At 49.2% G+C, this 16957-nt stretch overlaps 1 protein-coding gene across 2 annotated transcripts in view; it reads right to left on the minus strand.

Annotated features, from left to right (window-relative positions):
- Nucleotides 1-204: 204 nt before the first annotated feature.
- Nucleotides 205-16957, minus strand: part of LOC308304440 (teashirt homolog 1-like) — a 53380-nt gene continuing 36627 nt past the window's right edge. Inside the window, exons 2-3 of one of the 2 annotated variants that reach the window (XM_080749039.1) lie at nucleotides 3374-3839; nucleotides 205-3178 (exon numbers count right to left, since the gene is read on the minus strand). In XM_080749039.1, coding sequence (XP_080605165.1) covers nucleotides 271-3178; nucleotides 3374-3839 — 3374 coding nt within the window. In that variant the 3' untranslated portion in view covers nucleotides 205-270. Of the gene's footprint in view, nucleotides 3840-16957 lie in introns of both variants that reach the window. The other variant, XM_080749038.1, reaches the window with a different exon arrangement.

The raw sequence follows: 16957 nt of genomic DNA on the forward strand, positions 1-16957 counted from the left end.
TTACAAAATAAGTGTTAAAAAAAAAAAGAAGCTTGGCAAAACAAAAGCAAAATTAACATGAAAAGACATGGTCCAGTCAGGCAGTTATCACAAAGAAATAAAACAAGAACAAAACAAAACAAAAAAATAAGACTGATTCTTTTTTTTTTCTGACGGCTCAGTTCCGCCCAGTGCAGTAACTGTGAACAACGTTATTTTAGTGCAATGAAATTCTGGTCAGTTCCACAGCTGTCAGTCTCTTCTCTAAGCTCTAGACCCACCAATCCATATTTAAACTTTCTCCAGCTTGTCTAGCTTCTCCAGTTTCTCCAGAGCCGTGACAAACATCAGGTGGTCCTCTGGAGACTTACCGTGGGTCTTGCTGAGGTGCAGTTTGACCGCGTGCTTGCTGACGAATGTCCGATTGCAAAGTCTGCACTGGTACACGGAGCCTGTGTCGTCCTCTGGCGTGGCCAGGGCTGACAGGGGGCTGCCGAATGTCATTTTGTCCGTGATCACCTTGGAGACAGCCTGCTGCTCCCGTAGGTGCTCGGCTGAGAGCTTGGACAGGTCCTTCAGGCTGAAGCCCATGTGAGACTCCAGGTGGCTGATGTAGCTGGAGGAAGTCCTGAACTGGGAGGCACAGTCGCCACAAAGGAACACGGGCTGGCACGAGTCTATGTTCTTCAGGAACTTGGTGCTCCCCGTCCGTCTCAGCTGGTACTTGACGTTAGCCAGCCAGTGGGATATGGTGGTCATGGAGAGGCCGGTGAACTTACAGATGTGGACCCTCTCCTGGGGCCCCAGGTCAGTCATGGCATAGCGGCCCTCTGGGGTTTCCCGCAGGCTCGAGACGAACTGGGCCTGGAGGATGAGGAGGTGCTGGGGGTTCCAGTTGGACTGCCGCCCTTTTCTCTTCTGGATGGGCGAGAGGTCCTCCAGGGCGTCCTCGAAGGCGCTGCCGTCCGCGTCCGACTTCTCCGAGATGGAGGAGGGGGTGGAGGATTTGGGCGTCAGCCTGCCAGTGAGGTTCTTCACCATGTCGGAGATGTCCATCAGAGCGTTCTCTCTGAGCGGAGAGGAGACAGAGTCCGACAGAGACATGAGGGGCTTGTTACCGTTCATGCTGCTGCTGTTGAGCAGTGCGCTGCTGCTGTTGTTGTTGTTGTTGTTGTTGCTGTTGTTACTGCTGGACTTGGATTTACTCAGGTCTATCGGCTGGTCGTTGCTCTCATAGAACTGATAGCGGTTGATTGGCTCAGCTGGCTTGGCCTGAGGGGTGGTGTTGAAGGATGGCTTGTCTATCAAACTGTTGCTGATCTTGTAGAGCATAGACAGCGGGTCTGCGGCCGGGCTCACCGGCTTGGAGGCTTTACCCAGGTGTGTGTTCATGATTGATTGGAGTGCACTGAGAGGGTTGACGAAAGGCCTCTCTGGTGAATGATCAGTGATGATGCCCAAACTGTTGCCGTTGGTTACTGGCGACTGTCGGGCATCCGCACCGTTTTTCGAATGGCTGTGGCCATCTACGAGGCTCTCTTTGGGCTCTTTCTTGCAGACAAGCTCCGGTTCCGCACTCCCAGGACTGCTGTTCCTCACAATGGGCTGTTTACCCACAGAGAGGTCGTTTGGAGAAGCTAAATGCTCCCTCTGCTCTCTTAGAGCCGGGGAGGAGGACTTGACGGAGGACGGGGGCCGGCAACGGTCCAGGCTCTTCTCCTCTCTCTCTTTTTTAACGGAGGCAGCTTTCCCGGTCACCTTCTCCACCAGCTCTTCCATGGCAGTGACGTTGCTCCTGAGAGGGGGAGGGGAGGAAGGGCTCCTGGGGGAGTGGATTATCGAGTTGGGATCACTCACCAGGCCCCGAAGGCTGCTGTTAAACATGGGCTGCATCTGGACACTCTGGACCGTCGGGGGGAGAACAGTGGAGGTGCTCTTCATCAGCCCCTGCAGCTGGTAAGCTGCGTGGATGCTGGGGTAGCCGCCCCATGTGGGGGTGCCAGTTTGGGCCTTGCTGATGGCACTGGATACAGTGTTCTCGAGGGACTTGAGGATATCTAGCCCCCCTTTCGGGGCCTCCTCCAGGTCCTCTTCTCTGAGGTACTTATACGACGTGGCATCTACCTCCGTCTTCTCGCCCGGGTCCTCTTTTTCCTCTTTTATCTTTCTCTCCCCCGGCTCGCAAACCTCCATCTTTTCATCCTCACCCGTCTCTCTTTTTTCCTCAGAGCTGGACGAGAGAGCGGGCGACACCGGCTGGGATTTAACGCTGCTGGGGACGGGGAGCCTGGTGGTGGTCGGGGGAAGTGGGATGGACTGGAACTTTTCCTCCACCACCGGGTCAAACACCAGCTGCTTGCCCTTCTTGGAGGCAGAGTTGGTGACCTTCAGGAAGTGACCCGTGACCATCATGTGAGCGGTCAGCTGCTGCAGTGTATCATGGGAGCTGCCACACTCCATGCATTTGAGGATCTGGGCTTTGCGGGCCTCAAACTGCCAAGTGTAGCTAGCGCCATTCTGGTAACCATAGCGGTTGTTGGGCGTAACATATGGGTTAGCTGTACCTTTTGGGTCTTTGCCGGAGTCCCCTTGGGACACGTTGACACCACCACTGGCAGCATGGACAGAGTCTGGGGAGTAGGGGGAGAGTATGGCATCCTGGAGAGCTCGTTTTTTGGCGGAAGAGGCCACCAGTTTGGTGGCCAGGGCCGGCATCGGTTCTTTGAGAGGCACTTTCTGGTAATGCTTGGTCTTGATCATGTGTACACTGAGATCCTGCAGCGACTCAAACGAGTGGCCGCAGTACATGCACTTCAGCACTTTCTGGGCATCCTCCTTCCCCTCCATCTCCATCAGGGAGCGCTTGCGGGGTTTGGACCAGCGCTTGCCCCGGTCCTCCTCCTTGTCCTTGTTGTCGTCACGGTAATGACCCGTCTCATTCATGTGCACCGTCAGGCCCACCAGCGTGTCGTAGGCGCCGCTGCAGTCCTTGCAGCGGAACTTGCTGGCGCCGGTGAAGACGGAGCCGTACAGCTTGTTGTTCTGCCGGTAGAGCTGCACCGTGCTGAAGAGGCTGGGCTCCGGCAGCAGGTGGTAGGGGTTCTGCTGAAAAGTCTTGGCGAGGGCCGCCTGGTGCCAGTCGTAGGCCACGCCGCTGCCGTTGCTCGCCGCCCCGCCGCCGCCGCCACTGCCCCCGCTGCTGACGCTTCCGCTGTGGCTGCTGACAGAGCTGACCGCCGTGCCGTTTGCGGTGCTGCTCGCCACGGCGTGGTTGGCAGCAGCGCCGCCAGAGCTCCTCCCGGTGTGGTGGTGGCTGCCGGCAGTAGTGCTGTCCTCGCCGCTCTTGTTGACGGCGGTGGCGGTGGTGGCGGTGGAGGCGGCCGAGGTGGGCGACGCTATCGCGGAGACGAGGGCGCCGCCGAGGCTGCCGGCCGCGGCGGCGGGCTTGGACTTCATGATGTCCATGGCGATGCTGGACCAGGAGGCGTCCGAGATGAGGTTTGCATAGACGGCTTTCATCTGCGCCAGGCTGTCCTGCAGGGAGAGGCCGTTGTTGGGACGGAAGGCGGGCAGGGCGGGTCCGCCCCCCTCCCGCTCCTGGCCGTCCCTGGAGGACGTGCTCTTGAAGTCCGTGAGGCGGTCGCTGGCGTCGCTGAGCGGCGAGCCGTAGCCGGCGTCGGGGTTGGTGCCGTTGCTGAGGGGAGAGTCTCTGTAGCTGGGCGGCTGGCCTCCCTCAACGTCCTCCTCTTCCTCGTGGAGCAGGAACTCGTTGTCCTGGCCGTCCAATGAGAGGCCGTCGTCCTGCAGGTGCTCTTCCTCATCGTGAGTGTCCGCCTTGAGCTCGTCCTCGGGCCCATACGCTGGAGCAGAGAGAGAGAGAGAGAGAGAAAGAGAGAGAGACAGAGAGGAGAGGAGAGGGGGAAAAAAGAAGGAAATGGGAGAAAGGAGACGAGGGAAAACAGGTCAGCTCGGTGGAATAAAAGATTTACAGCACACTAACAGGACCACTGACAAAATAACATGGAATGAATACTCGATGATGGGAAATATGGGCTTTTATTTGTGTGTGTGTGTGTGTGTGTGGGTGTGCATTTTAACACACATGTGTCTCTGAAAGCCAGTGGTGAAAAAAGCCTCCAAGGGAAAAATAAATCACTGAGCCTCTGACAGTTGTCCTTTTTCCTTCCCAACTCCTCGCTCCTCCTGCCTCGTGTTCCCCAGGAAATCACTAGCTGTTTGGCCTTGTTAGCCAGCTGCATGCTCCGCTCTCCCATTCTCTCTTTCTCTCTTTCTCTCTTTCTCTCTTTCTCTCTTTCTTTCTTTCTTTCTTTCTTTCTTTCTTTCTTTCCCCCATCTCACTCTCACTCTCCCAAGGGTGTCGCAACAAATTCTGGGCCCTGGGTACAAGGATTCACTCACATTGTGTGCTTTAACTATTGCAGATAGCAAAATAGCAGATCTACAAGCTCGCAGTGCGGCACTCATTTTTGAAAAATCTTGAACATTTGTGCAAACATTTTTGAAAAATGTAAATTGTTTCCGTGTCAGTGGTGCTCAAACCTTTTCATGTGAAGGACCCCCAAAATGATATGTATAATTTGGCCCACGGACCCCCATCTCAAAATATTTAGTTCTTGGGAGCCGCGCTGTGAGCTTGTATATCTGCTGTTTTTCAATAGCTAAAGTATAAAATAATTAAGGCCCCTTCCTCCACCTTGGGCCCTAGTAACTCAGTCCCACTTTCCCCCCCCTCTTGTGACGCCCCTGCTCTCTCCCACCCTCCCTCCATTGCTTTATCTCCTCTCACTCATCCATCCTGTGAACTTGAGCCCGTTCACATGTTAGGGTTACGCAACCCATCAGAGGGGAGGGAAACAAAACACTCATTTTGAGATACTGCAGCAGCATCTCCTTCTTTTGCCCACGTTTCGGCGAGCTGAAGGTCACTCTCTTTGAGTTAATAAGCACGAGAACCGGCATAACAATGGAGCTCAGAGTACCGAAGCTGCCTCACAGTCACTGCTAAATAAAGAAGAGTCTGGCAGAGTCAGAAACTGGAAGAAAAGAAAGAAAACTGATCCGTCTATTCACAGGCACCCAGCGGTTGATATATATTCTGTTTCTGTAAAGTGACATATCGTCGTTGTCGGGTGAAAACCGTGTATGTCCAAAACCGTTTGTTTTGCATTTATCATTTTAAAAATGATTTGAACTACTGAAAACAGCCGATCTACAAGCACACAACGCCTCGCACCGCAGGGCGTTGTGTGCTTGTAGATCGGCTGTTTTCGCTGCTTTTGTGCGAAGGCCTTGTGTGATGAAGCAGGGCTTTACTTTGTGAAAGAACGTACAAATTTGAAACTTGGAGATACGAGGTTTCCACCCGACAACGACGATATGTAAATTGCATGTAATATATATACAGTATATACAGTATATACAGTAATATATGTCTGTGTGTGTGTGTGTATATATACACACACACACACACACACACACACACACACACACACACAGTATATTTCGCACGAAACATGACGTTTTTGCGCGACACTAAACGGAGCGGACAAAAATACATAGTGACAAGAACGCGTGATCAAAAGGCGCGCGGACAAAGAGAACGAAACAGAGCAGAGGAGGCGTAACAGGTTCAACGGTATACAGCAGGAAAAAAAGAAAGAGCGAGATACACTAGGTGGATATAAACCGTCGTCGAGTGTGTTTATGTGTGCCTGCCTATGCACGGCACAGGCAGAGGCGCGCACAACAAGAAAGACACGGCAAAGCAGCAGTAAACGGAAGAGACAGGAGGCAGGGGAGAGCGAGTGAGTGAGAAGGGGAGATGTGGGGGGTGGGGGGGAGGGGGGAGTAAGCAGGAGGTGGCGAGATGGCGGGGGGTGCGAGAGAGAGAGAGAGGGGAGACAGGAAAGACGGCCCCCTCGCCTCTTCCTTTATCTTCCTTCCTCCATGGTGAGATGTGAGTCCTAGATGCCAGTATCGCTTCTCTCCTGATGAAACAGATGTGCTGTCAGCTTCAAACGGCACGCTAACCTGTCATATCATAATCTAAGTGGACATAATACCTGATATATATACACTGGCACCATTTACTGCTGCCTGAAAGGAGATTGGGTGGAGTGGGAGGGGGAGAGGGTGGGGGGTGAGTGAGCAGCTGCACCATCGACCATGGATGGGTGTGTGTGTGTGTGTGTGTGTGTGTGTGTGCGTGTTTGCGTGAGAGCCTGTTTTACGAGCCCGTTTACTTGTGTGAGCGCCGCGTTTTTTTTGGGGGGGGGCAGCGAATCGCATCTTCGCGTGCACGCTCGCCGGATCCTTCCCCGCTGGGCCCACGCGCGCGTGCTGTGCAGACACACAACATATTCATCGCGCGCATACGTCGTTCGTTTCGTCGCTCTCGATCTTCTTCCGGTTGCAACGCTGAACCTGCACGGACCACACTTATATCGTCACTGTCGGGCAGAAACCTCGTATGTCCCAAGTTTCAAATGTCTACGTTTTTTTGGTAAAGCAAAGCCCTGCTTCATCGTACAAGACTGTCGCACAAGACTAGTGAAAACAGCAGATCTACAAGCCTCGCGATGCGAGGCGTTGTGTGCTTGTAGATCGGCTGTTTTTACTAGTTTAGTAATTCTTTTTAGATGATAAATACAAAAACGAACGGCTATGGACATACAAGGTTTCCATCCGACGACGACGATATATTTCCTGTGAGTCTAAGAGTTCACCGTGTGGCACAGTTACACCCAAATGAGCAACCAACACTCCCCCCCTCTCCCTCCCTCCCCTCCCCTCTCCCCTCCCCTCCCCTCCCCTCCCCTCCCACCCTCCTCCCCCACACACTCCCCGACGCCTGACAGGATTTCAGTGAAATGAGAGCACTACAGGAGAACCTGGCTGCGCTTCAATCCCACTGACAGACTGAGACCGAGACAGTTCCTAAAACTCCTGAAAATCCCTAACGCAGCAGATTAGCATTATGTGCTGGTACTCTCCCTACAACACATCTGCAGAGTGTCTTCTGTTACCGTGCCTCTCTCTCTCTCTCTCTCCCGCACTAACCTGCTTCCAGAACAGGGCGACTATCAACCCACATCAGCACATGGGAAGAGATTGTACCGACGACGCACACACACGCGGCGGAATGGCGATCCGTACGTTCTTCACAAGCCTGGCTGGCTGCGTTGTGAGCTCGCCGTGCGTGAATTGCTCTGTGCGAATTACTCGTGTCCAAAAATCTGCTAAACCATCATAGCTGGCAGAGCGATACGGTGTACTACGGACATGCACACGCTCACACATACTGTACCCCCGGCACACTCACATTCATGAGCGCACGCACAGGCGCATGCACAGGCGCACACACACACGCGCACACACAGCAGGAATAAGCGTCAGATCATCAGAAATCTCCCTGGGTGAGTGACAAAATGCAGGGCTGCATCGGGGAGGGGCACGGAACGCTACGAACGCCAGGGAACCCTTTGACGATCCCTGTCAATCAATGCCCGTCCTGCCACGTTGTCATGGAAACAACAAACAGGGAGATATCAAAAGCGCACACAGACAAAGGAATATAGCCGTATAAAAAAAAGAGAGAGGGTTAGGAGAAAGAATGAAAGAAATAGAAATCAGAGCAGAACGAGTGGACGGTTTCACAACCCATGAAGACCACAATCTACTGATGAAACATCAGGAGGAAAAACGGCGGTCTCTATTTTAATCTATTTCGACGCAGGGCCACCTATTCCTGGCGGGACGCTGCAAACCGTACGGCATTCAAAGAAACACTTGGAAAGCGGTGCATCAGTGATCAGTCTGCTCAATCACTGTTGACAACAAAGGCAATGCAGGCGCCTTTCGTGGAGCCGACTGGTGACCAGATTAAGCTTCCCTCCTCCTCCTGCTCTCCGCATCCTAGACACACACATATGCAGAGCGACACCCGACAGCGAGGGGCGGGTTTGGGGGGGATGGGGAGGGGCGCCGGGGCCGCCACCATGCCCGGGCCGTCCCTGGCGGTTTGGTTCGCCGAGCGGGTGATGGCTGTGAGCAGGGCCATCTGCGCGGGCGCCAAAGCGCCTGTCACTTCTGCTCGGGGATGCGACGCCATCAAGGAGACAGCAGCCAGCGCGGCCCGGGACGGCGCCGTAGACTCACTGTCACAAACGGCAGCGATCAACCCCACCAGCCACGCCACCGGGTCATTGGCAATATACGCAGACACAAGCACGCACGGACGCAAGCACGAACGCACACACACAAGCGCGCGCACCGCAATCCACAAGCATGGACGAAAGAATATTAGCATCCAAATGGATCAGAATTCAGAGCATAAGGTTGCTACTAATCCACATTAACCCTGACGTCCATATTTTTGGGCACGTCACTATAGGCGAAAATAATTCAAAGGTCTTTCAACTTTTCCAAAATATTTTTTTCCCCAAGAATTGTTCAACTTTGACATTTTCTAAAAATGGCAGATCTATACTGTAAGTGCACTACACATTGCATAATGGCACGTTGTGAGCTAAGAGAAAATAATAAAATAGGGCTTAAGTGGGTATATGGATTGTGCTATGCAAATGTATGTTGATATGAATATGTTCACACAAGTAATGTGGGTTGTTATGTACACAGCAAGATCCTGAGTGTTAACTTGGTTCTGAATGCGTTCAGAGTGAAATTAACACTCTTTGCGTTACACGTTGCTGTGTACGCTCGTATTAAGCACCAGTTTGCCCCAGTCGGACCTAGTAGGATATGTGTCTGTTGTGGACACTAGCTGCGACCGTAGGTACCAGACTAACAGAATCCCTTTTATGCCCATATATGGAGTTCCCTGATGTCATCAATATTAAGCCCATATCTAACGGGACTTCATATGGGAATGCCCATACAGTATGTGGAGCCCACATCGGCCACATACCACACTAACAGAATCCATATATGGACAGATAATACAGATGGCCAAGACGGCCAAATATCTGTGTGGCTGGTTCTACAAACATATATGGGCATAAAAGGGATTGTATGTATGACATCAGATGTCATAGACGTCATAGGCCTTTCACATAACAAATAACTAACTCTGAGTAGCATGTTTGGGGTCTCACAGCATATCTCCATATACAGTACATTGATCTCCATATATGGGTAACTGGTCAGATATACATCAGGACCTAGTAGTACCGCCGTGTCTCAAGTCCTTAATAATTCCTATTTCCTTCACTTGTTTCCTATTCTCTTGTAACTTAGTCCCGCCCACTGGGAGTTGGCCTATCACCTGTGATGTTGTTATCAGAAATGGCCAATGGGACGTCTCCTCTTCTCTATTTCTTCAATGGAGGGACTAACATACAAGCAAGGAAATAGGAAATAGGATTGATTTAAGGACTTGAGACGCATGTGTGCTGGTGTGGGTCTAGTAGTACTAAGTGTCCTAGTAGTACAGCATAACATTGTGTGCTGGTGTGGAACTAGTAGTACAGCATAACATTGTGTGCTGGTGTGGAACTAGTAGTACAGCATGACATTGTGTGCTGGTGTGAACTAGTAGTACAGCATAACATTGTGTGCTGGTGTGGAACTAGTAGTACAGCATGACATTGTGTGCTGGTGTGGAACTAGTAGTACAGTATGACATTGTGTGCTGGTGTGGAACTAGTAGTACTATGTGTCCTAGTAGTACAGTATGACATTGTGTGCTGGTGTGGAGCTAGTAGTACTATGTGTGCTGGTGGTGTGGAACAAGTAGTACTATGTGTCCTAGTAGTCCAGTATGACATTGTGTTCTGGTGTGGAACTAGTAGTACTATGTGTCCTAGTAGTACAGTATGACATTGTGTGCTGGTGTGGAGTTGTGTCTGCTGATGAAAGAGTCCGGTGAACGCCCTGGGTATTGTCTCACAGGAACACAGGGCCTCCGAGTAGGAGAGACGACGGGGCTTCAAACTATAAACAGATCATCTCTAAAAACACACTCAATCACACGGCCGCTCCACTCTGTGTATGATTTGATTCTTGTAAATGATACCAAAATGAAATACAGCCACAGGCGCGTCAGCGTTTTTGGCAAAGAGAGAAGAGAGAGAGAGAGAGAGAGAGAGAGATGAGTGGGGGGAGAGAGAGCGAGAGAGAGAGAGAGAGAGAGAGAGAGAGAGAGAGGGAGAAAACATATCATTCCTTTTCAAACTTTGTATCTTTGTCCGCCCTTCCATTCTGCCTCCCCTCTCTTTCTCTTTGCCGAGAGTCTGCCGGTTGTTAAATCAATAAAACTCTCTGTCAGGCTCACGGAGCTTCACCATTTGGCCGCTGTCAAAGCCAAACAAACCAGATAAGAAAGGCAGAAAGGCGATGAAACGAGAGAGAGAAGGGGGGGGGGAGCAGAACCAGTCAGCTCCCCCTAGCAGGGCCTGGCTGGTCCCATCTCTCTCCGACAACCCAGCCCTTCTCCTATTTATTTACACACATTTCTTTATTTATTTGATGCGAGTTTGGGGAGAGGGGGCAATCACGGCAGTCATTTGCGGCACTAATGTCCAATCGTGGGCCCCTTCACTCATGTGATTTAGGCGGCGCGGGCGGGGGTGGGTGAGAGCGCGGCGCGGCGGGGGCCAACGGGCCGTTTAGGCCGGGCCCTCTAATGGGAAACTGGCAGTCTTATTCCTTTCCCCAGATTCTGTTTGTCACCCTGCTCTCCATTACGTGCCTCTCAGCCCTGATGGCTTTGGACAGGAGCTGATCAAAAAGCCATCGCTTGACCTACACGCCGTGGCAGCAGCTAGCGAGACTAGCGGCGGCGGGCGAGGGGAGAGAGAGAGGGAGAAGAGGAGAGATGAGATAGAGAGCGGGTGGAGGAGGAGGTGGAGGAGGAGGTGGAGGAGGAGGCGAGGTGTTTCTGCGTTAGTGTATATTGCCGTTGTCGGTTGGAAACCTCGTATCTCCAAGTTTCAAATTTGTACGTTCCTTCGCAAAGTAAGCCCTGCTTCATCGCACGAGGCCGTCGCACAAAAGTAGTGAAAACAGCAGATCTACAAGCACACAACGCCTTGCGGTGCGAGGCGTTGTGTGCTTGTAGATCGGCTGTTTTCACTAGTTTGAATCATTTTAAAACGATAAATGCAAAACGAACGGTTTTGGACATACAAGGTTTTCACCCGACGACGACGGGATGTGTGAGGAGGAGTGTGGTTGTGTGGTAGTGGGGAGTGGTGGGGACGGGAGGGGAGTTGGCGGCGGGGAGGGAGGGAGGGGGTGATAGCCCTCGGACCGGGACAAGAGGGCTGTAAATAAAATGACATTATTATTTCCTCTGTCCCGTCATGTAGAAAAGCCAATTATGGTAATGCTGCTGCCGGCGTGTCAGAGGGAATGCCGGGGATGTGTTCCTGTGGAGCGGCTAACGTGAGGAGCCGTGCCCTGCTCAGGAACACAGGCCTCTGGTCTGACAAGAGAGAGAGAGAGAGAGAGATAGAGAGAGAGGGAGAGAGAGACAGAGAGAGAGAGAGAGAGAGAGAGAGAGAGAGAGAGAGAGAGAGAGAGAGAGAGAGAGAGAGAGGGAGATAGAGGGAGAGAGAGAGAGAGGGAGAGAGAGGGGCCTGCGCTCTGAAGGGCTCCACCGGGAACTGGCGGGGGGGAAAAAAGGAGAGAATGACGGACGGGGACCATGCATGCTGACGACACCGGGCCTAGAAAATCTGGGCCTGATAGGAAACGTGGCCGTTTTCTTCGCCCATAACGGACTAGGGATGGGACGATATGAACATTTCATATCACGATTATTGTGACAAAAGAAATCGCTATTTACGATATTATCGCGATAATCAAAAGCCATTATCCTGGGGCGGAACATTTGCCAAAAAATAGCTTGTAGACCGGCTATTCTTTGGCAAGACATTTGATAGAGAGTGAAAAAAGACTGTATCAAATATGTATATTGTAACTTTTACCAATTATAGTGAGTTTAAGTGGTACCACTTAAACCCACTATAATTGACGATATCACAATATATCAGTGGCGATGCGTGCCCCAAGGACCGGACCTTCGGGGACGCACCACCGCCCCCCCCCCCCCCCCCCCCCCCCCCCGCGCGTGCACATGCGCGCAAATTGTATGCCTTTTTCATTCTTCTTTTTCTTTTAACAATGAACAGCAGACTGTGTACAAGGCAAGCACGCTGGGTAGGCTTAACCTACACACATACTCCAAACCAAGACTTCCAAACCAATGCCAATATAAGGATTAAATAGATGTGCGCTGCTGACAGACAGAGCCACACAAGACACAACCAGCGCAACCAATCGAAACGTCCATTTAACATAGCGTGCTTTACAAAGCAAAACGCACTGTCCACCATCATGTAACAACACCAGCTATCAATGTAAAGAAAGACCACGTCAAGAAAGACCCACATTAAATAGACAAAAACAGGCCTAAGTGTATCAATCTGTCTTTCAATGTTATATGAGATACATAAAGTGGTTCCTGTGTAAATAAGCTGTAAGGTTTACTAGGATCTCCTTTTAGCTGACCAGTGATTTGTACTGTCATGAAACTGTACCTTTTCCAATTGCAAACTTCTAATACATTCTTCAATGATCAATCAATGGAAATTAAATGCACAGCGGCATATCCAGCAATATAAATTAATTCAGTTTCTCTCACCAATGAAGTTGTACACTTGAAGAAAAGAAAAACATCCTCCTGTCCTTTGGGTGAATTTCTCAAGATGGGTTCATAAAGCTATCATTCCTTTTAAGTTCTGTCCATCTTTTCATAAAACAGTCTTCTGAAAAAGGCAACGATAATAATAAATCCACAGCGTTCACTCCAGCTGCAGCCATGTCGCGTCTGTTTACTTTACAAGTTTCACGTGTAGTGCATAGTGAGTGTGAAACATGCTTGTTGTTCCACTCCAGTCCCGGAAAAGCTGTGTTGTGATTGGCCAGTAGTCACTTGACTCATTTTGATTGGTGGTTGAACGTGGGTGTTCCGTATACCCTTGACCAGAGCCCTCAAAATATGATTGGTTGATCAAACTGACAATCCACACCAAGGCTTGTATTATGGGGAACTGGCTCAGGGAATTCTGGAAGACCTGCGAGTGAGAGTAATCTGCGTAGAGACTCAGTAGAAAAAATCTCTCATTGGCTGTTATTTTCCCCAGCACAACAAGCACTCCCTCCCTATGCACAGAACTTGGGGAAGAAACAACTACAACGAGTATAGCGAGCGAAACAGTGCAGTTTAACAGATTACCAACACAAATAATTGTAATTATTTTAATAAAAATAATAAAAAATAAAAATATATTTTTTATTTAAAAATAAAAATATTATTTTCTTTCTTCTGAGGATCCCTGGGTCTTCTCTGAATACCCTGAAGGTCCTGAAAATTCGCCACTGCAATATATTAAACCTCCACGATACGATACGATTATCGTGAGTGTTTTTTTTATCACGATAAACGATAATATCGCTTATCGTCCCATCCCTATAACGGACAGATATCAAGGGTTAGATTGCACCGTAGATTGGGAAAAAAAAGAGAGAGAGAGAGAAAAAGAAAAACACTGAAAGGTCAACGGTCCGTGAGTTATAATCTACTGGTGCCTAAAAAAAATCTGACGAGATAAATTATGCAACGAAAGATGGCGAGAGATCCGGATATTGTAGGGCGGAGATGATCATTTTTACTTTGAGATAATTCCCTCTCACCTCAGGCTTCCCGTGCCATCCCGATCTCGAAACATTCTCATGCGGCCGTGATGGGGGCTCTCCTGAAATAATTCCTCCCCTGCCATTCTCTCTTCCACTCCCCTCTCTTGCACTTCCTCTGCCTTCATCTCACATTCACCCCCCCCCCCCCCCCCCCCCCCCCCCCCCACTCTCTCTCTCTCTCTCTCTCTCTCTCTCTCACCCTCCTCCACTCTCTCTAGCCTGGTCTGCCCGCCCACATGGGCCCCTCCCAAGCGGAATAATGGAGCATATGGCAAGGCAGCACCTACAGGGCCTTAAATAACTGCTGCTGCATTCCAGCTCACTGTACCAATTTATCTCACCCCCCGTTTCAAAACACTTCTAGTGCCGAGTGTAGCCCGGGTAGACAGACAGCCCCTGTGAATGTATAAAAAGGCACTACTACATAAATAGGATTAGAGTTCATGTTTGGTCTTATTGGCATGTACATTCAATAGCATTAACTTGGCGGGTTAACTCAAGGCAACCTCTAACGACGCACGCCGCAGTCGGTGCTAAGCTAGCAGCTTAAGGCGGAATTTCCCTTCATTTTCTATTTTGCACTCTGGCATTACGTACCCCCTGAAGTGTGTGTTCACAGGTTCACCACTTCAGGCTTCAGGCTGGCTTTCTAGAAAAGAAAATCTATTCTCTTCATCAATAACCGCAAATAGGCAAAATTATTCCTTGGGAAGAAAAAAATAGACTCCACACCAGCTGAGCAAAATGTTATCGGAATACATCCTGTGTGCCGCATGCAATAGAGAATATAATATGTTGCAAATACTGTATGATCCCATCCTATGACCAAAGAATTTAAAGGAAAATGTAGCTAAAGATGACACTAATGACATTAACAAGGTGTCCAGTTAATAGTAGGAAATGGGGAGGGGAGGGTGGAAGAGAGGGATTCTGAAAGGACAAGAGGTCTAAATGCTACGACCAGTGGACAACATTTTTTGATACTGCTGTTATCTTTGATTCTCTGATAAAAATAAATGTTTTTTTTGTTATTTTCTATATTTGTTGATTTGTATTATTATCATTATCATCATTATTATTATTATTAATGTTGCTACAGGGGGATGGGGACGTAGTAGCTGAACGTACGCTTCAATGTTATATGAGATACATAAAGTGTGGTTCCTGTGTAAATAAGCCGTAAGGCTTTCTAGGATCTCCTTTTAGTTGACCTTGTACCAGTGATTTGTGCTGTCTTTTTTCTATAGCAAACTGCTAATAAACTCTTCAATCAATAAAAAAAAAAAACGGCACACAGACAAGTCCCCAGTTTGATTCCCAGGCAGCCAGAAACATTTGCTAAGAATCATTCCCCTACTCACTCTCTGTATGAACATGTTTGAGCATGTAGATCTGCTATTTTCACAATTTCTGCCTCTAATATTTGACAATTTGGCCAATGCTTAATTTGTCATTTTAACCCATTCAGGCCGGGAAAACATTTTGCTGTTTGGGAGGGGCTTACAGTATGTACAGTATGTAGCAAAATATTTATTTTTGTAGGCTAATTTCTGATTTAGCCCTAAATATTAGGTTAGGCCTAAATGGGTTAAAAAGTGCTTAAATTGTCACTTTAGACATGTCCAGATACCCTCTATAGTCTATACACTTAAACTTTATGTTGGTTTGTTTACCGTTGAGAGAGAAAACAGTGTTATGCACATTAAGTTAATCATCTGGGGACCCCCACACAAAATAATTTACCATTCATAAATTAACACTGAAGATTTATATTTTTACTGTGCAGCCAGACTGGGTGGGTGTCCTGTATAGGACATCATAGGGTCAGGGGGGTCAGGCATGTGGCGAGTGCTAAGCAGGCGTAGGTCAGCGTCTATGTAAATATGTCACTGTGTCACATGTATCGCTGCGTATCAGGACTCACGAGGATGTGATATATCGCTTGACAGTCGTCTCCCTCCACCACCCTGTTTATTTTTCTGCATGTTTATGTTTATATGCATCTAACACCCCGTTAGATGCAAGAGGTATAGCATGCGGGTGTATGTTTACAGTGTGTGTGTGTGTGTGTGTGTGTGTGTGTGTGTGTGTGTGTGTGTGTGTGTGTGTGTGTGTGTGTGTGTGTGCGCACGCGAGCGTGAAAGGTGCTCCTGTTTTATTTATAGAGCCGGTGCTATTTATACCCAACTCAAAGATCAGTTCAGAGGAACGGCTCCATGGGCCACAGCCAAGATCACTTTCCCCCAATACGATGTACACATACACCCACGCACAAACGCACTTCACTCACGCACAAACACAAACACACACACACATGCGCGCACACACACACACACACACACACACACACACACACACACACACACACACACACACACACACACACACACACACACACACACACACACACACACACACACACACACACACACACAAATACAGAGTAATGTACACACACACACACACACACACACACACACACACACACACACACACACACACACACACACACAAATACAGAGTAATGTACACACACACACACACACACACACACACAACACACACACACACACACACACACACACACACACACACACACACACACACACACACACACACACAAAGTACATGTACGTACATACAGTACACGCTCACAAATTCATGGTCATACAAACACATGCACAGCGGCTGGGCAATATATTGATGCTACATCAATAGGGCTGGGGGGGGGGGGGGGCGGTATGGATTTCATCATGTTAATAAGGTTCAAGGTTGTACTTTATTGTTACGTCTTTTGTACAGGTACTGCACTTGAGAGTAAAACCTATTTTTGTTGGGCTTCGTTTCAGACAATGCAGAGGTACTGTATATACAGTACAATAACAGCAGAACAACAAAAAACAACACATCTGAAGATAAAATAATAAGTAATAATGACAAAAGAGCAAAAGAGCAAGTCACTGTTAAGTCACTGTTTAGCGACGGTATGGTGGTATCTCCCCCTCAAAAAGTAAAAGAAAAAGGTGGTAAATTAATTTAAAAAATCTATAAATGAATCACGGTTATGAACTGGACACCGCAGGTATGCAGGTGATGCATTGCATTTATCAATATTGAGGTGGAATGAGATTATTATAATGTGTTGTGCATAACCACCTGAACCCCAGTTGGTTCTGTACTTTCTCCCCCAAATGTCTTTGCCAAAGGAAAGCCTCACGGCGCGTCACATTGCAGAATA

This window comes from Nannobrachium achirus (genome assembly GCF_963921795.1).
Source record: "Nannobrachium achirus genome assembly, chromosome: 2".
NCBI classification, from domain to species: domain Eukaryota; kingdom Metazoa; phylum Chordata; class Actinopteri; order Myctophiformes; family Myctophidae; genus Nannobrachium; species Nannobrachium achirus.